General features: G+C 41.9%; 1 protein-coding gene across 5 annotated transcripts in view; it reads right to left on the reverse strand.

The window, feature by feature from the left end:
• ANKS1B (ankyrin repeat and sterile alpha motif domain containing 1B) overlaps positions 1-25,488 on the reverse strand; it is a 624,779-nt gene that overhangs the window by 236,747 nt on the left and 362,544 nt on the right. For all 5 annotated transcript variants that reach the window (XM_038756218.1, XM_038756216.1, XM_038756217.1 and 2 more), the window contains one exon: positions 24,640-24,746. In XM_038756218.1, the coding sequence (XP_038612146.1) occupies positions 24,640-24,746 (107 nt within the window). The remainder of the gene's footprint in view (positions 1-24,639; positions 24,747-25,488) is intronic.

The raw sequence follows: 25,488 nt of genomic DNA on the forward strand, positions 1-25,488 counted from the left end.
ATAAAATAAAAATGCAGGTCTGGTCAATTTACAGAAATGTTTAGTGGCTCCACTCACGCTTTGGTAAATGCATGCCGTCAGCCTGCCTGACTTATCAAGAGTTGCTATAACAACAAACAGCCCTCTCTGTTCTCACAGCATCCTGAATTCTCCCATGTTTAAGTAACAAATATTATTATCCTAATTTAATAAATAGGCACACTGAGATCCATGGAACTCAAGTGATTGCTGAGGGCACACGAAGTAGTATTTTGGACTTGTGGGCCTGGACTTTCAGCAAGAGACATCACAGTCTCAATGATACAGGAGTCAGAATTGATGCAGGTAGCAATTTGGTTTAGCATGCCTAGCTGAAATTTGGAAAATGAACAGTTTATACATTCCAACCTTGTCTTGTGATGTGGGACTCCCATATTCTGCACCTTACAGGGATTAAACAACAACATTTCACAGGAACTCTGACTGGGTATCCTTTTTGTTCAGTATGGGTACAGGTAAGTGCTCTTTTAGGCACTTGCTATTTACCCCACCCATAAAGTATGTGATGAAAGAAATGGGGGTCAAGGAGACAGGACGTTTGAGGAAGTTAAATGTCTGAAAGAGCTGGCAGGGACAATAGGTATGGGAGTCAATTAGGATGGAAAAGTATTGTTGTTAGACGGAAGAGAGGGCAGAATTAAAGGAGATGAGGATGAAATCGAAATAGAAATAGATTTCTGCCAACTGTGCTCTGCAACTCAAGCAGAGGAGCAGAGGAAGAATACTGTGGAAGTGATCCAGGTTTGCAGGTTAATGGGGTGAGATTGGAGGAGGTACAGGGGACCAAGAGTTTAGTTCGGTGGAAAGGGCAATGTTGAAGACATCAATTTGTGAATCGAGAGAAAGTAATTTGAGTATGGAGACTAAATGGGGCATGATGGCTCTAGAATACTGGGAGTGGGTCAAAGGATCGGAGGTCTCTGTCGGGGAACAGGACAGTTTTTCAGGGAGTGGGTATCTGGGAAGGAGAGACAGCAGGAGCGGAGGTTATGGTCTGATAGGGAAATTTCAGAGTTGGTGATGATAGAGATTGTACAGTAACTAGAGATGATGAGATCAAGTGTGTGCTCAATGTGGTGATTAGGTGAAATGGGGTGAAGTAAGGGGTCATAATCTATTTACAGATTGTATCTACTTATCTATTTACTTTATCCATCTATCATCTACTTATCTATCTTATCTATCCACTTATAGATAGACTATACTTAAGAGAAGCAGCGTGGCTCAGTGGAAACAGTGTGGGCTTGGGAGTCAGAGGTCATGGGTTCAAATCCCGGTCCCTCCACTTGTCAGCTGTGTGACGCTGTACAAGCCACTTAGCTCCTCTGTGCCTCAGTTCCCTAACCTGTAAAATGGGGATTAAGACTGTGAGCCCCACATGGGACAACCTTGCATCCCCCCAGTGCTTAGAACAGTGCTTTGCACATAGTAAGCATTTAACAAATACCATCATCATACTCTCCCAAGACTGTGTACTCTGCACACAGTAAGTGCTCAATAAATACCATTGATTGATTACCTGATGGAAAGAAAGGGCCAAGAATCCAATCACTAAACAATAATAATAATGATAATAATAGTATTTGTCAAATGCTTACTATGTGCCAAGCACTGTACTAAGCCCTGGGGTAGATATAAAAATAATCAGGTCCCACATGGGGCTCACAATATAATAGGGAGAACAGGTGTTAAATCCCCATTTGCAGTTGAGGAAACAAGCACATAGAAGTCAAGTGACTTTCCCAAGGTCACACTGCAGGCAAGTGGCAGAGCCAGAATTAGAACCTAGATCCTCCAGCTCCCAGGCCCGTGCTTAAGCCACACTAGGCACCACTGCCGCTCTGGGGAAGGGGAAATTGGGACCTCTGACAAAAATCATAATGTTCTGTTACAGTATTTGTTAATACCTGATAGTTTGTGAGAAATTTAAAAGAACCTGAAGCTCACTGCATCTATGAATGGAGGAACTCTGAAGATTGTGTCTTACTGCAAAGGAAAAGGAACAGGACTACTCTTAATAAGTGGAAGATAACTTTAAATTCAGTCCAGTTTTTCCCCACTGTGGGTGGGGTGGGGATCGTGAGAAAGGTTTAGCAGAAATATGAGAAGCAATGGGAGAATCACTTCTTCTCTTGAACAGCAATAGTTTCTTTTGATTATACTGGTCATAGCTTCTCTCTGCTCTTGCAATGATCCCAGCACATTCAAATCAAAGAGCACACATTTGAGGCAACAGACAACATGTGACTAGTGATTCTCTCTGCTGTGCTCTAGCCAACGCTCTAATTTCCATTATCGGTTAATTTCAGATGTACTGAATCTGATTCACCGGTCACTTCTCAGTTGCCAGCTCCAAAGGAAAATTAATCCACTGGGAGAAGCAGATAGACAAATCTCCTCCTTCTATACCCTCTATTCCAGATTCTCCGAGAAAACCTAGCAGCTACTCCTATAAGCCAGAGAGTAGTTTCTGTTGTTCCCAGTAGGATGAAAGTAATACAGATCTATGAATCAGTGGTCTGCATGGAGAGTCCTAAGTGCAATGTATTGCACTTAAGTGCTTGGAAAATGTAGCGGAAGTAAAACACAAGTTCCCCGTCTACAAGCATTTTACGTCATCATAATCTAATGTGTTGACCAGATTTAGACGTGCAAAGGCCACTCTAACCTGTTGTATCCCAATTTCCTACTAAGGCCCTATCCACAAACTAAAACTATGATGATGTTAGATGGATGGGAGCCCAAGAAATGTACTGTTGGCTTTAGGAGCAATTTTTTCCTGGAACCCCCAAGCAAATGATATTCCAATGAGGTATTAGACTAAGTCAGGTTGGAAACTTCCAAGACTAAAATCTAATCCCCAATACCTAGGGTGATAATGGAGAAAAACACCCCCCCCACACACACACCTCCCCCCTACCCCCTACTCCCCATACTTCATTTTAAAGATGATGCTTCAGGTGGTAAATGTTACTCAGATGCAATCTCAGTGTAGAATCATAAATCTGAAATATACTAGAAGAATCTATAACTGAACTGCCTTCTGTAACTTTTTTTCCTGAAAGCTACAATACCTCCAAGACACACTCAACAAGCCCACAGGCAAACTCCCACCTCTGTACACAGAATAATTGGCCTATAAAATACCATGCCGCAACTGCAGGGCTGACTATGATGGGGAAAAAGCTACGTGTAGGAGTAAACCCACACTGGAGGAACTGGTGAAAACTGCTCAAAACAATCAGATTTTTAAGATTGATTTTCTTTACCTTTCCTCAATCCTTACAGCCCCTTTCCTACTCTTCTAAAGTTTTCTTAATGTACCTTCATTAATTTTGATAGTCCCAGCTCTGAGTGGGTTTACACTGACCTGTGCCATCTACCTGAGGAGCAAATCACCCTCTCATTCATCAGAGTCCACTCAGTCAGCAGGAGAATTTTAGAGCTGGGAATTGGGAGGAAATCACGTGGCCCAAATTCAACAGCGTAGATCATTAATGAAGGCTCAATCCTGGACTAAGGTAACAGACATTCTGCGTTACCTGGAAAGTTCCCACATCCAGATCCTTATTTGCAACTCCTGGGAAATGGCTGAGGGGCTTTCAAAATCTATTTTCAGCCAGGGTGATGGGAGTCAGTAGAAAAGGAAAGAGCAAGCCAAATCAAGGGTGCTCTTCTCCTCTCCTACCTCCATCCCCTTTACTGTGGTTCACCACCCTGATACAAAATGGAGTTGCTGCTGCTCCCGCTAGGCCAGGCTGCTCCTCAAAATACACTGAGTGGGGGGAACAGCATGTGAGGCTACTGACAAAGCCAGCTGACTGGCAGGGCATTTGGTCTACCTGTCTGCCTCTTCACCTGCTGTTGGTGTGCAAAAGGAGCCCTTTGGAGGGTATATTTGTATGTGTGTGTGTGCCTGCACATGTGTATATGTGCACATAAGACATATATGGACCCCTGCCTGTGTGTATATTTCTATTTTTTTTGCCCTTTCCCTTTCACTACATCTCACTGTCTCTTGGCTCTTCTTTCAACTGACTCTCTCCATCTGCCTTTTTTTAATCAGTCCCTCTTTCACTCTGTTTCTGTCTTTGCCTTTTCTCTCTGCTATCACTCCCTCTCTGCCTCTATTCTTGTCCTTTCTCTTTCTGTCTCTGACACTCTTTCTCTGTCCCCACCCTCCTCCCCTCCCTGTTTCCCTTTCTCCACTTCTCTGGCTCCCTTTCCAGCCTTTTTCATCCCCTCTATTCTTGGCAATTGACCAGAAGAAATGATGGAGAGGGAATTTGCCTATAAAATTAATTTTCACATACAGTTGTCAAGAATAAATGAGAGCTGCCCCTCACTTGCAGTTCTTTTAAAAAAATTCCTCAGTAGTAGCAGTAGCAGCAGCTCTCCGTGGTTCAGAGCACTGTAATAGGCACGTGAGATGTATAGAATGAAGAAGTGACACATTACCACCCACAAGGAACTTACACTCTAATGGAGGTGATAAACATACAAATATTTACAACTAGAGTAATTAAACTCAACAATTAAATGAACACATATCAAGTGCTGAGGATGGGTATAAATTAGTTCAGAGGTGCTGAGTTGGCTGATGGATTTATACTAGAATTTCACGGTCTTTAAAGCAACGTGTTACGTGTGTGAAAAAGCAAAAATAGTCGATCAGTTAACAAACAACTTCGCATCTCTCCTTCTGGAGCAAGCCCAGGTCAACATGCAATTCATTGGCTTTCAGATGAGGCCAAGCAGCTCAGACTATATTCAGAATGGCTGTTACTATGTTGACTTCAGGATATATTTAAGTGGGATTTGGGTGCAATCTGTGGCTTCAGATGGAAATTTCTCTACATTCTTTACAGAGCAGTAGACAGTTACCAAAGCTCTTTGCTCTGAATGTTGCTGCTCATATTTCCTCTAAATAAGACAATCTCTTTTCTAAAATCAAATCTTTCAGGGACAAATCAAATCAAATAATCAAACACAAATTTCAATTTTTTTGTAGTAGCTTGGTCTAATTAAAATAACTTCCAAAGTCACACAAAAATGACTGAGCTGAGAAGAGAACTGGTAAACTCAAAATTTCCTGTTTGGTTCAACGTTAATCTACCTGGAATTGATTTCCTCATTTGTAAACTGAATTTCTTGCTCCACAGGATAACAGAAAAAACATTTATTAGTTAATAATAATAATAATGGCATTTATTAAATGCTTACTATGTGCAAAGCACTGTTCTAAGCGCAGGGGAGGTTACGAGGTGATCAGGTTGTCCCCCGGGGGGCTCACAGTCTTAATCCTCATTTTACAGATGAGGTGACTGAGGCCCAGAGAAGTTAAGTGACTTGCCCAAAGTCAACCAGCTGACAATTAGTGGAGCCGGGATATGAACCCGTGACCTCTGACTCCAAAGCCCTTGCTCTTTCCACTGAGCCACGCTGTTAAAGACTGCAATGTACCCTGGAAGAGGAATTTTTAAACAAACATTTTGAAATAGTATTCTTGCTTCTTATACCAATCAGTGGTATATATTGAGGGCTTACTATGTGCAGAACACTGTACTAAGGACTTGGGAAAGTACAGTATAACAGAGTTAGTAGATATGATCCCTGCCCCCAAGGAGCTTGCAGTCTATAGAGAAGCTTACAGTTTAGAGCACCTACAATAAATGTTTTGCATTATTATATATACTCAGTGAAGATTAGGGACCTGGGTAAGAAGGACCAAAGGATCTAATTCAGATAAGGAAGGAAGGAGCAGAGAGTGAAGCAGTGTGGCTTAGTGAAAAGAGCCCCGGCTTGGGAGTCCAGAGGTCGTGGATGCTAATCCCGACCCTGTCACTTGTCTGCTGTGTGACCTTGGGCAAGCCACTTAACTTCTCTGTGCCTGTTACCTCATCTGAAAAATGGGGATGAAGATTGTGAGCCCACATGGGACAACCTGATTACCTTGAATCTACCCCAGCGTTTGGAACAGTGCTTGGCACATAGTAAGCACTTAACAAATACCAACATTATTATTATTATTCTATCATACTGGCGTTGCTCAAGCCTGAAAGTGCTGTGAAGACTTTGGTTATAACTGCTCATTAATATGACTCCAGTGGAAGGAAACAAACCATTGCCCACTAATTCCAGATAACCACACCCATTCTCCCTGCCCCTCAGATTGTGTGTCTCATATGGGCCTGGGACTTTGTCTGATTTGTATGTAATGTATGGACCCCAGTACAGTGCTCAGTACAGTGCTCATCAGCCCATGGGAAGCACTCAGTGCTCTAGCTGTGTTCATCAGAGAAGAAGATGTCCCGTATGATCAGTCATTGAGGGCTGACCCTGGTGCAGGGGGCAGAATTGTGAGGGGCTGCAATACCCTAAAGCCACCCTCTCACAACAGGGCTTGATGATTTCAATTCCCCAGAGGATCAATCCCTGTTCAAGATCCTCGACAGATTTTAAGTGACAACATTTTAGCATGCTATCTCCAGAGGCTAAAACTGTTTAAAGGTTTAAACTGCTAAATTTCTCAAATCCTTGCTCAGTATTCCTAAGCTAAGATTGTGGGTTTTGTTGAATGCCCTAGCAAATGAGGGGTATCAGATGAGACTCACATTTGTTTTGAAATTTTATGCATGATTTAAAGGAAGCCTCTCATTCCTCTCTTGTCCTCCGGCTCTGATTTAAATGTGGTTTATTTTCTCAGCTTCACTCATACCCATCATGCTCAATGGTATTTGCAAAGCGCTTATTATTTGCCAGACACTGTTCTAAGCAATGGGGTAGATATAAGCTAATCAAGTAGCATGCAGTTCACGTCCCAAGTGGGGCTCACAGTTTTCATCTCCATTTTACAGATGAGGTAACTGAGGCACAGAGAAGTGAAGGGACTTCCCCAAGGTTACGCAGCAGTTCTGTGGCGGAGCCTAGATTAGAACCCAGTTCCTTCTAACTCCCAGGTCTGTACTTTATCCACTAGGCCATGCTACTTCTCCCATCTTTTCTACTTTGCACCAATGCCACAGTGTACTTTACTTACAAAGTTACATCAAGGGCATCTTGTGTGTTGTCATCATCATCATCATCAATCGTATTTATTGAGCGCTTACTATGTGCAGAGCACTGTACTAAGCGCTTGGGAAGTACAAATTGGCAACATATAGAGACAGTCCCTACCCAACAGTGGGCTCACAGTCTAAAAGTTGTCATGTATCTAAAGAACTTAATTACATCATCTTCAGCATTGTTACATGTTTAGGCACATCATGGTATTTCCTTAACGATCATTTCCTTTATACTGAAGTCTTTTTACAGAACAAATTGAAGTTAAGAAAGTATTATTTGGGGAATCAATCAATCAATCAATCAATCGTACTTATTGAGCGCTTACTGTGTGCAGAGCACTGTACTAAGCGCTTGGGAAGTACAAGTTGGCAACATATAGAGACAGACCCTACCCAACAGTGGGCTCACAGTCTAAAAGGGAAGATATTGCTTTGTTGACTGGAACCTGGAATGCTGAACTTTTGTGTAAGAAACAAATAGTATGCGGGGAAGGTTACAGAAAAGTTTTACTGCCAATATATTTTATATCCACTACTTAGAAAATAACCAATTGGTAACATTCATGGAGGCTACTATGGGCAGAGCCCTGACCTAAGTGCTTGGCAGAGTACAACAGAACTAGTATACATGATCCTTGCCCAACCAGTCGATGAAAACTTGATAGTTCCACAGTTTCCTCCCACAGAGGGTTTTCTTACGGATAGGTTTAGAACCAAGCTTGTAGCTTTGATTATAGCAGCTTCCCCAATCAGTATGGAGGGAGCAATCAGTGAAAGTGTGAGGTGCTCCCAAGACCCACATTCCTCAAATGTCCTCTGTGAAGACCTGGACACCCCTTCTTCCTACATACCCTATCACTTATCATCATCATCATCAATCGTATTTATTGATCGCTTACTGTGTGCAGAGCACTGTACTAACCGCTTGGGAAGTACAAGTTAGCAACCTATAGAGGCAGTCCCTACCCAACAGTGGGCTCACAGTCTAAAAGGGGGAGACAGAGAACAAAACCAAACATACTAACAAAATAAAATAAATAGAATAGATATGCACAAGTAAAATAAATAAATAAATAAATAGAGTAACAAATATGTACAAACATACATACAGGAATGCTTATATTATACAGGCCAGTCCTAGATTCGGTCTCCCCAATAAAGCACAGTCCGAAATTTCCCTCAGGACTAACTGCAGTCACAAGGTGAGACTCTCCAGGGAAATTATTTAATCTTTCTTCAGATGAACCCCACTCTGGCTCCTACCTGGAGAAATCAAGGATTCCTGAACCACTGCCTCCATGAAGCCCTTTAAGAACCCAGAGATGTAGAGCCCTTTCAGGAGACTCCTTCCTCTCCCACAGGACTAGCAGACCAAAAGTTTAAGGGGTCTTTGAAAAGAATCCTTAACAGGAATAAGCTCATTTTGAGCAGGGAATGTGCCTGCTATATTGTTCTGTTCTTCTCTTCCAAGCACTTAGTACAGTGCTCCGCACACAGTAAGCACTCAAATGTGATTGATTGATGGTCAAGGTCACCCAGCACTTCAGGACAAGCTATCATTGGCCAGTTTAATGTGACACACTCAGAAATGCACTAATGGAGAGATGTGCAGAGCTTTATTGAGTTATAATAACAATAATGGTATTTGTTAAACTCTTACTATGTGCAAGGCTCTGTACTAAGTGCTGGGGTGGACACAAGCAAATTGGGTTGGAAACAGTCCCTGTCCCACATGGGACTCACGGTCTCACTCCCCATTTTACAGATGAGGTAACTGGAGCCCAGAGACGTGAAATGACTTGCCCAAGGTCACACAGCAGACAGGTGGTGGAGCCGGGATTAGAACCCATGGCCTTCTGACTTTCAGGCTCGCGCTCTACACACTACACCATGCTGCTTCTTAGTTAAGGAGGCAGTAGGCCATAGCTGTATTTCCACAGATGTGTCCAACATCTAAACTCTATGTGGCTGATGGAATACACTACAGCTAAACATTTTGCACTTCCTAACCTAACAATACCTCCATTTCACAAATACTAGTCGACCTGCCAATAGGGAGAATTTTTTTGACTTCACTTATTTATTTTCCTACCTGAAATAACTCTTATTTCACTTTCCTCTCCCGGCTTGAACCCTGACAAATATTCATTTATTCTGACATATCTTATAATAATAGTAATACTTGCGGTATTTGTTAAGTATCTATTCTGTGCCAAGCACTCTAATAAGTACTGGGGTCAAAACAAACTAACCAAGGCAGACACAGTTCCTGTCCCACATGGGGCTTACAAGTCTATATAGAAGAGAGAAAGGTCTGAATCTCCATTTTATGGCTGAGGAAACTACTGTTAGTAGTACTCTTTTTCTAGGGAGTGGGGGTTTTTTCCACCAATGAAAGCAATTTGTTCATTTTATTTCTGCATGTCTTGCATTAGATTATCAAAATGGGACAAGATGCCCTTTAGAACAATCAAGCTACAGTTTCTCATGCCTATGATCAGGTTATCATTTTCTAATTTTTTTGATTGAGCTCTATTCCCAATCAATTTCCCTACTGAGACATTTATACAACATTTGGAACTATGAGAAAATGTCACTGCATTTAGAGATTCTACGGTCTTCATTCCCTTAGAGTAAAAACTCAAGAAAGCAAACTGTGGGAACTACAGAAGCATTTCTTTGTTCTCTTTTGCTGGCAAGAGTTTATCCACAGTCCTTCTGGATAAGCAAGTAAAGAAGTGCACCTTTGGATAAATCAGCCCACTTCCTTATCTCTCTCTCTTCAAACACTGATTTTATGCACAAATAGAAAATTTAGTAATGCCATTTTTGAACACCTAGTCTATATATAGAAAGAGAACATATGAACTGCGTTCAAAGATAATTAGCTGATCAATCAATCATATTTCCTGAGCACTTACTGTGTGCAGGGCACTGTACTCACCCTTGGAAGAGCACAATGCAACAGAGTTAGAAAACATGACTGCTTCCCACAAGGAGTTTATGGTGCAGAGGGAGGAGCTTACAGTCTAGAAGCAACTAACTTCATGCATACACAATTAATTCTTTTAGCCCTTTTTGCAATTACATTTGTATTTACAGGTACCCGGGTTCTCCTATTTTTACCCAGCTCATACATCTTTCTGAACAACCAGTATAAAGTGCTCTCATACATGTTCTGTGTTCTATCTACCTACTGAACCAGAAACTTCGCCAAAAAGAAACCTTCTGAGTTTGAGGCATTGGGATTTTCTATCCTTTTCTTTTTTTAATGGCATTTGTTAAGCATTTACTACTGCTGTAAGTGCTGGGATAGATACATCTTAACAGATTGGACACAGTCCCTGTCCCACAAGGGGCTCTCAGTTTAAGTAGGAGGGAGTTATTCACAACTTGCCCTAATACTCAGCTTACACTTCCATTATATTCAGTCCACTGCTTTGCATCTTTCAAGGCTGTAAACTCATAGCATCCTTGAGGGCAGGAATGGAGTCTACCAGCGTTATCACATTGTACAATCCCATGTGCTTGGTACAGTGCTCTGCACACAGTAAGCACTCAATAAATGGCATTGACTGATGGATAAAATTATCCCGTTACTACCATTACAAGCTGAATGTGTTTGTTATCTGCAACTCTAACTAAACTCCGTAGAGTTACTTTCTTAGTGGTGAATTAAGGACAGTTTACAAACAGAGGGGGAGGCAGGCCTCAGCACCACAGAGGGCCTTGCCCACTCAACCTCCTGCTGGTTGTCATCCATTGAATGTGGCACCAGGCTGGTTCCCCTTCAACTGCCATTCTTTGGCAGAGGGAGTTGCAAAGGCCCCTTTAACCACAGGGGTTGGAGAGCTCCCGGGTCCTCAGCTTTTCAACATTTGCTCCCCTGTGAGACCAGCTGCTGATGTTTTTCCCTCCCACACCTTGGCCAGCTATGACTGAGCACCGCTCAGTATCTTTTGAGCACTGCCGGTGGGTTGTCATGGTAACAGGGAATGCTGGTGGGAACTACAGTGAGGAGCAGCAGTCAGCACTGGGCCAGAAGAGGAGGTGAAGTGTGGGCTTCCTGAAAGATTGCACTATGAGGGAATCAAGCCCAGCCAAAAAAAAAAAAAGTGGGGGGAAAGGAGTACAGGAGTCAGAATAAGGCTCTGCAGACTTTTGGTTTAGTCTGCAATTTGCTGTTTGATTGCCTCCATGCTTTGCTTTCTAGACTGTGAGCCTACTATTGGGTAGGGACCGTCTCTATATGTTGCCAACTTGTACTTCCCAAGCGCTTAGTCCAGTGCTCTGCACACAGTAAGCGCTCAATAAATACGATTGAGTGAGTGAGTGAGTGGTAACCTCCCTAAGTATGTGATCTCTTTCTGCATCATTTTTTGACTTCATCACCAAGGATCTGCAAAGTGTCTATAGGGTATTTAGCACAGGGACTTTGTTCTTTATTCGATTATTAACAAGAAGCTTTGCTAGCCCAGGCCCAGGCCATACCTCTTCTATGGCCTTTTTAAAATTTTAATAGTACTTGTTAAGTGCTTACTATGTACTAGGCACTTTATTAAGCTCCTGGGTAGGTTCAGGATAATCAGGTTGGACATGGTGAAAGACTCATGTGGGACTCACAATATAACCCCCATTTTTCAGATGACGTAACTGAGGCACAGAGAAGTTAAGTGAATTGTGCAAGGTCAAACAGCAGATGATTGGCGGAGGTGGGATTATAACTTGGGTCCTCTGACTCCTGGGCTCATTCTCTTTCTACTACGCCAGGCCTTGGCATCACCCATTTAAGGTCACAGGGAAACTGGTCATATGTTGGCGTTCCCCTGCATCCCCAGAGGACAGCAATTGGGGGTAAAATCAGTCGCCAAAACAGGACCGCCACCCCGCATCTTAAGCACTTACTATGTGCAAAGTGCTGGGGAGGTTACAGGGGAATCAGGTTGTCCCACAGGGGGATCGTGGTCTTAATCCCTATTTTCCATATGGGGCAACTGAGGCCCAGAGAAGTGAAGTGACTTGCCCAAAGTCACACAGCTGACAATTGGCGGAGCAGGGATTAGAACCCATGACCTCTGACTCCAAAGCCCGGGCTCTTTCCACTGAGCCACGCTGTGCTTCTCTTTATATATTTGTACATATTTACTATGTTTTACTAATGATGTGTATATAACTATTCTGATGGTATTGACACCTGTCTACTTGTTTTGTTTTGCTGTCACCCCCTTCTAGACTGTGAGCCCATAGCTGGGTAGCGACCGTCTCTATATGTTGCCGATTTGTACTCCCCAAGCGCTTAGTACAGTGCTCTGCACACAGTAAGCGCTCAATAAATACGACTGAATGAATGAATGAATGCACTGACAGCTATGTCAGAATCTCTCTATAGCTAACTTCAGGAGACTAACAGCCTCAGTTCCAGATTTCTGCAATTTTAAAGAGGGATTTGACACATGGTATTGCTTAACTCTGGCCTTGGAGATAAGCTCAAAAACGATTGGGCTCACTAAAATTTTTCATCTGCTGGCAAATTTACATGGCTTTTCTTTATGTATATGAATTTACATACTTCATTTACATGAATCTGTGTTGGGACTTTAGATACTCTCTACGTCTGTAGAAATCCGTAACTTTCTCCTGAGTTTAGACAAATCTTCAGAATTCAGGTTTTGGGGGTGTGCTTGAAAACAGCTCCCTTTATTTTTACAGAATAACAATGCCAATGATAATACTAATAAAAACAACAACAATAATAACAGTGATATTTGTACTGAGTGTTCTGTACTAAGTCCTGGGGTAGATACAAGAAAATCAGGTAGGACACAGCCCCTTTCCAATGTGGGGATCCACAGTCTAAGCAGAAGAGAGAACAGGTACTTAATCCCCATTTTACAAATGAGGTAATGCAGGCATCTAGCAGTTGTGACTAATCCATATTTTACAGATGAGGAAATGCAGGCACCAAGAAGTAAAATGACCTTCCCATGGTCACACAACAGGCAAGTGGTAGAGTCAGAATTATAATCCAGGTCCTCTGACTCCCACTTGGGCAACTTGGGCAAAACAAAAACCTACCAACAAAACTACGGCAAAAATTTCCACTCATTCATAGGTTTCATATATCACTGAGTGATTCAAACAGCAAAAAGTAATGGTCCCACAAATTGCTGGCATTTTCTCCAAGGGCATCTCCTTAGTGGGTAGTCAGGGCCACATCTTCATGCAGAATGAAGAATACCTCTGAGGAATAATCAATCAATCAATCAATCAATCAATGGTTTTTACTGAGTGCTCTGTACAGAGCTCTGTATTAAGTACTTGGGAAAGTACAATAGAGTTGAACGTAATCCTTGTCTACTAGGAGCATACAGTCTAATGGAGACAGACATTGAAATGAATTACAGATAGAGGAAATGGCATGACATAAAAATATGTACAAGTGCAGTGGGACTGAGGGTGCGGGGCTATCAAGCGGTTAAGAAGCAGCGTGGCTCAGTGGAAAGAGCACGGGCTTTGGAGTCAGAGGTCAGGGGTTCGAATCCCAGCTCCACCACAAGTCTGTTGTGTGACCTTGGGCAAGTCACTTAACTTCTCTGAGCCTCAGTTACCTCATCTGTAAAAATGGGGATTAAGACTGTGAGCCCCACGTGGGACAACTTGATCACACTGAATCCCCCCAGCGTTAGAACAGTGCTTTGCACATAGTAAGTGCTTAACAAATGCCATCATTATTATTATTACTAATATTAAGGGAAAAAGAGCTAAGTGGCGAAAGTTATTTTCTGCCAGATATGAAGTTGGGAGAGAGTTCCAGGGCAGAGGGAAGAAGACATGGACAAGAGGTCAGTGGCAAAATAAATGAGATCAGGGTACGGTGAGTAAATTGGCATTAGAGGAATGACGAGTGTGAGCTGGGATGTTATAGGAGATCACTGTGGTAAGGAAGGAGGGGGAGAACTGATACTTAGTAAATCTTTATATAGTCTGTGTATAGAGAGTGTTCAATATTTGAAGAGGACATTATTCTAAAATAAATCAATCTTGAGATGTGCTTCTTTTCAAGTTTAAATGGAGATTTCCTTGTAACCATGGCTCTGATTTCAATGTCTCCTTTTAGAGCTCCTAAAGAACTAATGCAATTTGGATTGGAGACTTTCTGAATAAACACACATATTTCTAATTTTAAAATGTTCCAAGCTTCTCTGGCTGTTACTTCCAACCCTTTGCTCGGTCCCGGGGAGAAAGCAGAGTAAAATGACTGTGGGGATGAAGAGTGGGAATAGCAGGGAGCCCTTCCTCAAACCTCACAACACGGGAACAACGGAACATCTACTGAAGCTTGAGGGTGGTTGACAAAGCATACAAAAGGAAACATTTCTTCACATACTGGTGGGTGGGTTGGCATATGAATTGTATTCTAAAAAGTAGGTTTGCAAGCAGAAAGTATTCATATGCTCAAAAGGCATTTGGATGCATTTATGAAAAGTTCAGGAGGAAAAGGGAAAAGGTAGGGATTTTAGATGGTACATTCCAAAATATTAAGATTTATTAACAGAGCACAATAATCACATAATTCCTCTAGGCATCTTGTAGCTATAGTTAGTGATGGAATCCTGGGATGGCTAGAGCACCATTCTAACCCAGTAATGGTATTTATGTTTCTATGTTTACCTGAATATTGAAACTATGTTTCTTGCTACTACTGTACTCTCTCAAGTGCCTAATATAGTGCTCCACATACAGTAACTCACCCTTGTTAGCTACACATCCTGCTTCCCCCATCTCCACACCCAGTTTTCACCTTCTTCCCTGCCCCATGACAAAATGTGAAATCTGATGGGTTGGAAACATACCAGAGGGTGTGGCCTGGGTGTTGTGATGGTGGAATGGTGAGTGTGTTCCGGGAAGGGGAGGGGGTCTAGGTCTCCAAACTCCACAAAAGCCTGGTTGTGATGGCTCAGATCATGTTTTCTGGCTTCTCCCAACCAGTACAGGGAAAAGGGTGAATGAGGTGTGATTAGAGGATGGTCTCCTGGAGGCCTGAGGCCTCAAAACTTTGCCTTGAGCAGCTTGGCCTTGATGGCAGAGGCCTCGGCTAAACTTAGGGCACAAAAGGATAACTACCCTTCTTAACCACTATCCCCTCATGTCATCCCTAACACTTCCCTCTAGTAACTTAATATGATAACAGTGTCCATGAAGTCATCAATCTAGACCCAGCCTTGAATCTACTGATATTTCTGATTTTACTTCCTATAAAAATAAATTCTATATTATGGGAAGGTGTCTTTTTTCCTTATTCATGATTTTAATAACCTGTCATAACCTCTTTGATTTATCAATCAATCAATCAAGCAATGGCATTTATTGAGCATTTGCTGAGTGAAGAGCACTGTACTAAGTGCCGGGGAGAGTACAATACAACAGAGCTGGTAGACATGCTCCCTGCCCATACGGAGGTTACATTCTATCCTTACTGACTTCTTCCCCAGGTCATTTAACTTGCTCTTCCCTGTGCCTTCTCTTTCCTAAAATGTGGTGACAAGAACTATATGCTGTTTATCAGGTACAGGCACACTATAGTTTATGAAATGGTGACAATAGGCTTCCTGCTTTGTTCTCAATAGTTTTCATGCTGAAGCCCAAGAGTTTTATTCTTTTTTTTGCCACTGTCATATTCATGTCCAATATTAACAATGAATACTATGAGGAAATTGACAATGTCCTTGCCTAGTTCTCCTCCTATCTTACTGGCAACTCCTCGGTTTCTTTCACATGGCCTCCTCTGCTTCCCACCCTCTAACAGTGGGGGTGTCTCAAGGCTCAGTTCTGGGTCCCCCCTCTATTTCCCACTTACACCCACTTCCTCGGAGAGCCCAAGGCTTCGACTAGCATCTCTACTTGGGTGATTCCCAAATCTTCCATTCCAGCCCTGACCTTTCATTCGTTCAATTTTATTTACTGAGCACTTGCTGTGTGCAGAGCACTGTGCTAAGACCTCTTTCCCTCTCTGCAGCCTCTCATTTCCTCCTAGCTTCAGGACATCTCTACCCATACCAATGTCTCACCAACATCTCAAACTAAACATGCCCAAAACAGAACTCTTCGTCTTCACCTACCAACCCAAGCCCTGACCTCCCATTGACTTTCCTGTCACTTTACACAGCACCAATATCCTCCTTATGAGGGACAGTAACTGTTCTGACTTGATTTAACTAGTATCTATCTCAGTGCTTAGATAAGTGCTTGACATCACAATGATGATGATGATGATGATAACCTATAACACTGGCATTACTTTTGACTCATCTCTCTCGTTCAACCCACTCTGAGTAGCAGTGTGGCATAATGGAAAGAGAATGGGTCTGAGACTCAGAGGACCTGGGTTCTAATCCCGGCTTCACCTATCGGCTGCAGTGTGATGTTGGGCAAGTCACTTAACTTCTCTGGGCCTCAGTTACCTCATCTGTAAAATGGGGTTCAAGACTGGGAACCCTCTATGGGACTGGAACTGTATCCAACCTGATTATCTTATATCTATTCCAGTGCTTAGTACAGTGCCTGGCACATAATAAGCAACTAACGAATACCATAAAAAACCTCACATATTCCATATGTCATCAAATCCTGCCAATTCTACCTTTACAACACCACTCAAGTCCACCCTTTCTTCTCCGTCCAAACTGCTACTATGCTGCTCCAAGAACTTATATTCCGCCTTGATTACAACATTCTGCTTCATGCTGACCTCCCTGCCTCCTGTCCCTTCCCATTCCATATTTCACTCTCCTGCCCAGATTGTTTTTCTAAAAAAAATTCCGTCCACAACTCTCCACTCCTCAAGAACATCCAGTGGTTACCCATCCAACCCAGCTAATATAAACTCTTTACCAACGGCTTTAAGGCACTCAATCATCTCACCTCCTCTGACCTTATCTCCCTGATTTCCTTCTACAACCCAGCTCCTCTAATGCCAACCTACTCACTGTACCTCAATCTCATATATCTCAACACCAATCCCTTACCCACATCCTTCCTCTGCCCTGGAACTTCCTTCCCCTTTATACACAACCGACCACCACCCTCCGCACCTTCAAAGCCTTATTATCGCATCCCCGCCAAGAGACTTCCCTGACCAAGGCCTGATTTCCCTTAATTCCTCTCCCTTCTGCACTGCCTTTACACTTGGATCTATACTACTTAAGTACCCTCAGCCTCACAGCACTTATGTACATATCTGTAATTTATTTTACTGCCTTTTTCCACTTCTAGACTGTAAGCTCCTTGTGAGCACTGTGGGCAGGGAACATATCTACCAACTCTGTTGCATTGTACTCTAAGTGCTTAGTACAATGCTCTGCACACAGTAAGTGCTTAATAAATACCTTTGGTTAATTGATTGAAGAGAAGTAGCTGGGTGGGTCCCCAGCCCCTTTCCAATGCTCCGCTGAGGCCCCTGTACTGACCCAATATAGTCCTGACCCACCACTGTCCGCTCTGTATCCCTGAATGAGTCATTTGACTTCTCCATGCCTCAGTCTCTTCATTTGTAAAATGGGGATTAAATACCTGTTCTCCCTCCACCTTAGATTGTGAGCCCCATGCAGCCGAGGGACTCTATTCTACCTGATTATCTCTATAGCTACCCCAGTGTTTAGTACAATGTTTGGCACATATTAAACGCTTAACAAATACAACAATTAATATAATTGTTCTGAGTGTCATGTGGACTCTCCAAGCCAATTTGATTCTGAACCAAAGGGTTTGGATGGGATCTAAAGTTCCAGAAAGTGAACCGGTGAATCCAAGTTTTGTCAACTTCCCCACTGCATTTTCCTGGAATGAATCCTTCACTCTTCTCCCTCCTTACTGCTTTCAAGAATTACCACAAGCTGCCTTTGCTCAAGAACCAAAGGATAGCCTTGTTCAGCAGACTATTATTTCTCAGGATCGTTAATCATTATGGTAACATTTATGATTGGCAAGAGGAAACCACTTCTCCCTTTGTGGATCTCTTAAGTCACTTCTTAGCCTCTGGGAATTTGATAATTTCTTTAGATAAGATGGTCAGCTTTGGCCGATCATTTAATAATAATAATAATAATAATAATAATAATGATGGCATTTATTAAGTGCTTACTATGTGCAAAGCACTGTTCTAAGCGCTGGGGAGGTTACAAGGTAATCAAATTGTCCCACGTGGGGCTCACAGTCTTCATCCCCATTTTACAGATGAGGTAACTGAGGCCCAGAGAAGTTAAGTGACTCGCCCAAAGTCACATAGCTGATAATTGACAGAGCCAGGATTTGAACCCATGACCTCTGACTCCAAAGCCCACGCTCTTCTCCACTGAGCCAATCTATCAGTGGCATTTATTGAGCATTTCCTGTACGTACAGCACTGTACTAAGCACTTGGGAGAATATGACAGAAGGGGTAGACACAATCTCTCCCCTTAAGGAGTTACTGTCTAGGGAGGAAATCATAAAGGAAAATCTTTTCCCAAATATTTGGTCAGAACATGGTTATAATAAAAATTAAAGTTTATCTGAGTGTTGGCATTGCTCAATAATAGGAGTTACTTCACAACACCAAGTTGGGTAGGGACCTCTCTATATGTTGCCGATTTGTACTTCCCAAGCGCTTAGTACAGTGCTCTGCACACAGTAAGCACTCAATAAATATGATTGAATGAATGAAAAACACTGGATATTGTACAAATGTATCAGCATTTGTTGAACGTACTATCACATTGTAATTTTAAAATCAATCACTCGATCACATTTACTGTGTGTAGAAGCTAAGAGCTTGGAAGCTTAGCTTGGAAGCGCTAAGCGCTTGCTCTGCACACAGTAAGTGCTCAATAAATACGATTGATTGATTGGAAGAGTACAATATAACAGGGTTGGTTGAACATTCCCTGCCCACAAAGAGCCTACAGAATAGAAGAAAAAAAGGAAAAATAACTAGTCAGTTACAATAATGAATAGGGATTTTGGAGGCTTGAAAGCAGAGGGAGGGCTAGGGGAAGTACAGGGGGCTCAGAACCCTGGACCTTCTTCAAGGTTTTGGAAAATGAAAGGGGGCAGAAATTGGAAAACAACTCTACCTCAGTTAGTGCTCTTTCGCTTATCCATCTATCTTCATGGAACGAATTGAGAGCAGTACCCAGAGAGTCCCTGATTAGATTTTTACTGGAGTATTTAAAGCATAGCTCCAGCTTCTGATGTCATCTCCATGGCTTCTGCCTGCTCTGTTACCAATCATATTATTCTACTTGCTCTCTCATCTAGGAACCATGAGGACCTTGCTAAATATTGTTTCATTAATACTAATCTATCTTCTGGGCTTGCCTGCACCCCTCAGCTCAGAGAGGGCCCCTCTTTCTGGAACCAGAACTCAGTGGGCTCAGGGGAAACAGAGCAAAAGAATGTGATGAACACCTGATAACTACACTTAGCTCCAATTCTGTACTCTGCTTGACCGGTAAGGAACACTATGAGGACTAGTCATTCGGAGTTGTTGTGAACCTCATTTTACAGATGAGTAAATGGAATCAAAGAGGTGAAGGGAGAGCACCAAAACGAGAACTCCCACTTCATTTTTCCACTCCCCAGTCAGGCTGCCGCTTTCTATCCTGCTGCACTGCTGCTCCAAAATGATTCCGTCCAGGAAGGAAGCTTTGCCTAGAAGACGTTAACAGACTTCGTGAAACTACACAGATTTATCTCCAACACACGGGCACCCACTGCTCCAAGCCTATTCTGGTCCCACTTGAATAAAAAAGGAAGGATTTGGAAAGGCTGGCAGAAGTAATTTTCTTCTCTCTCTCAATCCCTTATGTTTTTCCTGTCTTCAAACCTAGCACATATTTCCAAGATATTTCTCTTTCCTGGGCTTTGGTGAGGGCGCCATGAACGGAGCTCAAATTTTCCATCTCAACCCCTTATTTCTGTGACCTCTAGACCAGACATAAGAGCTACCTTGTGTATTTATTTCTCTTCAATTTCAAGTTAGAGTTGGGATTTGTTATAAAGAGGCTTTAAACCCTGCCAGTGAGTAATCACATGGTGCCGTTTAAAGATCGCATGAAATTTTAACTTCAAAGGGTACCCTGGTGAAGAAAGGATCTACAGAGATAAAAAGATAAGACTGGTCTGGCCCTTTAACCTGCAGAACACATATCAACAAATAGAGAGAGGAAAAAGTGTTTCAGCTATAGTCTCTTATAGTTCCATTTCCTACCCTAATCTTTTTTTTAAAAATTGATGTCATCCAAAGAGACACCACATTTTGGTAGAAGTCTAAAACCCTCATCTTCCCTGATCCGGGATGGTGAATGTGAATTTTTCAAAAGATAATCAGTCCGATGCCCAAAACTCTTTTCCGGTGCTTAGTACAGTGATCTGCACATAGAAAGTACTTAATAAAGACTATTACTACTACTTCCACTACAGTACTACTACTACTACTAGTGTGTACACAGCTAGCCTTTGCGTCACGAGATCACTTGACCTTGGGAGTTACTCCATTCCGTACCAAGGCTCTTGAAATTCTCAAGGCACCCTGGGGAGCCCTTATATTTTGTTCAAAAATAACCTTGGAAACCAACTCAAAGGCCATGGAATTATTTTTCTTTATTAACTAAGGTCAGGAAACACGTTTGACAATTAATTACTGAGCTCTGATGGTCAGAGTCTAAATTCCCTGTCTGGTTCAGATTTCTGATAGAGTCATTTTGAGTGAAAGTGAATCTTGACAGTGCCAGCATTTTAGTACTTACTGTCAGGGCTGTCTCTTTCCTCCTGCCTCTAATCTACTTTAATGTCTGCCTCCCCACTGTAGACAAAAGCTCCTTGTGGACAGAGATCACGTTTACCAACTTTGTTGTATTGTACTTTCCCAAGCACTTAGTGTAGTGCTCTACATTCAGTAAGCCCTTGACAAATACCAATGATTGACCGATTGATTTTCCAAACCACACACCCATGCTGCTAGCCTATTTTACTTTTAACGGATCTAGTGTTTCTTTATTAGAGATAGTGGAGCTAGTGCTGGCAGTTGGATGTGCCAAAGAACTGGTATTAAGTGGTACAAAAACAGGTGCTAGCATTCACTGGCTTAGAAAAAGAATATGTGTGCGCACGCAGGGACGTGAGGAAGTGGCAACAATGACAGAGATTCAAGATGGCCAAGTCTTCCTGCCTCCCTGGCAAATGTGGATTGCCCGTAAAGGAGCTATTCTGGACCTAATACCCAGAGAGCTCTAATGCCAGCTAAAGCATGACTCCAGGTTGGATTTGACTCACGCTCCAAGTATGGGATCCATCTCTGGCCCTTGAAGAAGTGACATGGTCAACAGCCTTATGCCTACTCCTTTATTAGAATCATATTTTGGGGAACTACCTTCTCACAATATATGCAAAACCAGTTACAACACAGTAACGGAGTTTGGTAGATGTGAGAAAGAAAATAATGGGAGAGTTACAGAACTGACAATTAAGAAAAAAGTCTTAGTCTCCCAAATCAAGAACAATCAAGAACCTGAAGGAGAATTCAATAATTCATGGCACTTGAAGATAAAAAAGAAGTCACTCCTCCTGTCCACGCAAAGGAATTGATCTAAACGTTCTTTCATAAACCTAATGGAGCTATGTGGATAAATCACCCATAGATTACAGAACACAAATTCAGTGTTGAACTGATGAATGGTTTACCTAGAAATCCACTTATCTGAAACACCACCCCCCAACATTAGTTAACAGATGCTAATTTAATTAACAAATGTAGCTATTGAGACTATTTCCTAAATAGAATGCATCTGTGCACAGATGAGTTTCTATCAACATTAATTTCATCCTCTTGGATGTCTTCTGTCTTATTCTAAATAGCTAATAGGACCTGTATTAACTACTTCATATTTAATATGGAGGATGGTGGATGTTGCTTAGGCAACAGAATGAATAAATGCAGGTCAGAATGTGCTTCAAGAAAAACAAAAGCTGAAATACTGTACAGAACGTAGAAGAAACAGATGCTGCTTTTTTTACCATATTAATATAATCTGGTTCACAAAGAGTAAAACAGACAAAAACATCAACCTATTTTAATCAACTTCATAGTTAAATAAATTAGGTTACCTAGTGTTGCTGGAAAAATGTGAGGAGCACAACATAATTTTCTTGCATTACTAGTAGTAGAATGTAAACAGCACATGCCATCATGGAAAGCATTAGATTGAAACACCATTTTCTTATTTCCCGAAGATAACCTAAATTAACTCACCTAACAATGTTATTAATTCATTTGATTTTAATTTCTTTCTTAGGCTTACTTAAAAATGTACCTAAATGAAAAAATACGAATCATGACAGTATCCTACCACAGAATGTAAAGTAAAGAATATAAAAGTATTAGAAGATCTGATCACTTTTTAATGCATGGAAAATATTGCATAACATTATATGTGCCACAATGCCTGCAGTGTTCTTAAAGCTTCCCCACGAGATAAACATTGCTTTTCAAAGGACTTTTTAACTATTATTCACTCAGTGTATCACACTGCCTCATGGCAAGACTAAGTGGGTCTATAATTACACATATGCAATTCTCATGATATGATGTTGGATTATATAAATATTTGAGAAATCTCTGGCCCCCTCCCAAAATCGGAGCCTTTGAACCTACCTCCCTCAGCAGGTTTGGGAGGAAGTAGAAAACACTGACCATTGAAATAACTATTTGAGACCTCCCTCTCAGCTTTAAAATATATTCTGATGGTAAGGGAAGGAAATCTACTTAGAGAAGGGTAGAGAAGCTCCATATACTGTTTCAAATGTACCTGTCAACATTTGAAAAGGCCTCTGAATCATTTCACAGTTTCTAAAGTCACAATTTGGTCAGCTTATAGTCTCCTATTTGATTGCCATTTGAGAACTTTTTCTATTCTATTTCTACCCCCACGGCTAAAATTTCTTGCCTGCTTATCATTTTAAAGAAGTTTCGGAAACATGAGAAAAACAATAACTCCAGGTTTCACTACAACGGTTCGCAGATCCGAGGGGGTTCCAACTCATTCATCACTCGTGGTGCTGCACTGACAAATTTACTTTTTTGAATTGCAGGCTGGTACTAAGTGCATTTTGAAAACACGCCAGAAGTTGAACGATTTTAATAGCCAAGAAACTGACCCAAGCCAAATCTAGAATGGTACAAAAAAAAAATAAAACAATCTCCAGGAGAACAAAGACCTAAGACTAGTTCTTAGTCTTTTTTAAACCATAAACTTCAGGTATCTCGTCTGCTTACCGTTTTATTCCAAAACAGCTGGGGAAATAGTTTCATATAAAAAAATATGGCCATGGGTGGTCTTATATAGGCCGTGAACGGGTAGGCTCATTTAGAGATATTTACGCTTAGACTGCGAGCCCCATGTGGGATAGGGATTGTTCCAATCTGACTATCATGTAACAACCCTAGTGTTTGGCACACAGTAGGCACTTAATAAACACCATTATTATTATGCTTGGAATTAGCTATGATAAAAAAAGACCTTAATGGGGAGGGCAGGAGGGGGACTAAGTTAGCAAGGTGTTATGACGTAGAGTAACAAGTGTGGTGATGGCTCTTCCCACAAGTCAAACCGCCGGTGCCTGGAGTAACTTCCTAAACGATTAAGGAGCAGCATTATCAATGGGTACATCTTTCTCCCATCCCCCTTTCCAACCTATATTAATCACGGTGGAAAGTTTGTTCACATTAGGTTCAGACTCCATGTGGATAGCAGAAGAGTCCCGAATTGGCTTGACACCTCTCTTCTACATAAGGTTAACTAATGTAGAAGAGTGTCTGTTTCCCATTTAAAACAACAATACCTCAAGCAGCACCTTTCTCCACCTGGCTGACTCCCCTGCTTAGTCCAGTGCTCTGCACGCAGTAAGCGCTCAATAAATACGACTGAATGAAGAGTCAGCTGAGAAATTGAAGGTGGTTTAGATAATTTAAACAGGTTATGGAACAATTGTCTAGCATGCCACATATTAGTGCAGCAGGTTGCATAATTACGATCTTACTGCTAATCCATTAATACAATAGTAAAATATGATGGGATTTAGATATTCGGGGGGGGGGGGGGAACAGTGTTTTACTGGGAGTGATCAGCTTTGAACAAGAATGAACTATAGTCACCTAGGCATTAGTACTTTTTCTACATCCCAAAGTGGATGACAGGGAAACTAAGAATCTTACTCTCCCTCCTGCTCCTTTTTGTAATGTTTACTGCCCAGATCCCTGACATCTAGCTACATAGAGATATAAGAAAGAGAGCTTGCTATACATAAAATTACATTTGTAAATACCATCATCAGAAAATTGTAAATCTATGTACAGAGAGCCAGCTGAAGCTAATTCCCGATTTCTCGGCAAGTGGAAAACCTGCCCAATTCCAGTGCAATCCCGACTAGCTCTGTGCTGTTTAAGACAAATAAGAAGCAAAGAGAGACAAAAAGCAGCTGCGTGGACACAGACGGCTTCTTACCATGAACTGAATATTGTCAAATCCATTAGCCATCAAGTGGTTCTCATACTGAGGTAGCCCAATGTTTTCCAACCATTGTCCCACCGTTTGGACAGGGCATCTGGGTCCTGCAAGAGGGTGAAGAGGGAAGCGTTTAAGCAGTGAGTAGCCATCCACTGGGTAATAGCGGTAGTCCTGGGCTGAGAGGTGGCATTGCCACATCATGTTCCTGGGAAAGTTGCTATCAAAGGAGCCCGCCAGCTTGACAGACGAATGTTCTCAGCCCGAAAGAAAAGTCAGAAGTAAAACATAGTTTGCAGGGCAGTCAACAGAGGAAGATTTGATCCTAGCTCAACATTTCTTACATATTCATCTTTACTACAGACCGGTACGTCATACAGCCAAAAAAAGAAGGAGCAGAAGAAGAAGAAGAAAAAGGCATATCAAGCTGTCAGCTATGCTGGTCTCCGTTCTATGGGATTGTTGGAATACTCCACAATGAGCAATGCACTGCCAGCAGCAAGAATTCTTTTTATCAAGTACTCCTACACTCATCAGTATGCAGCTCCATCTCCAATCCCCCTCCGCTGGCTCCCCTTCATTACCCAGCCTAGGCTACACCTCGCATTTTCAATAATAGCCATCAGATAAGGCAGATTTTTTTTTTTGTCTGCAAGCTGTAAGCCTGCTGCTGCTGCTGCTGCTTCCTCCTACACACCCATCCAAGCGTCAATCTTGAATGATGAGAGCAGTCAAAACAAATGCAGAAAATAGCACGATTCAGAAGCAAAGTAAAGCCCTTAAATCGGAATAGAATCCTCATGCCCATTACGCATTAAAGAGCTGTTTGTTGTCGATTTCTACGTTTCA

This window comes from Tachyglossus aculeatus, chromosome 14 (genome assembly GCF_015852505.1).
Source record: "Tachyglossus aculeatus isolate mTacAcu1 chromosome 14, mTacAcu1.pri, whole genome shotgun sequence".
Taxonomy (NCBI): Eukaryota; Metazoa; Chordata; class Mammalia; order Monotremata; family Tachyglossidae; genus Tachyglossus; species Tachyglossus aculeatus.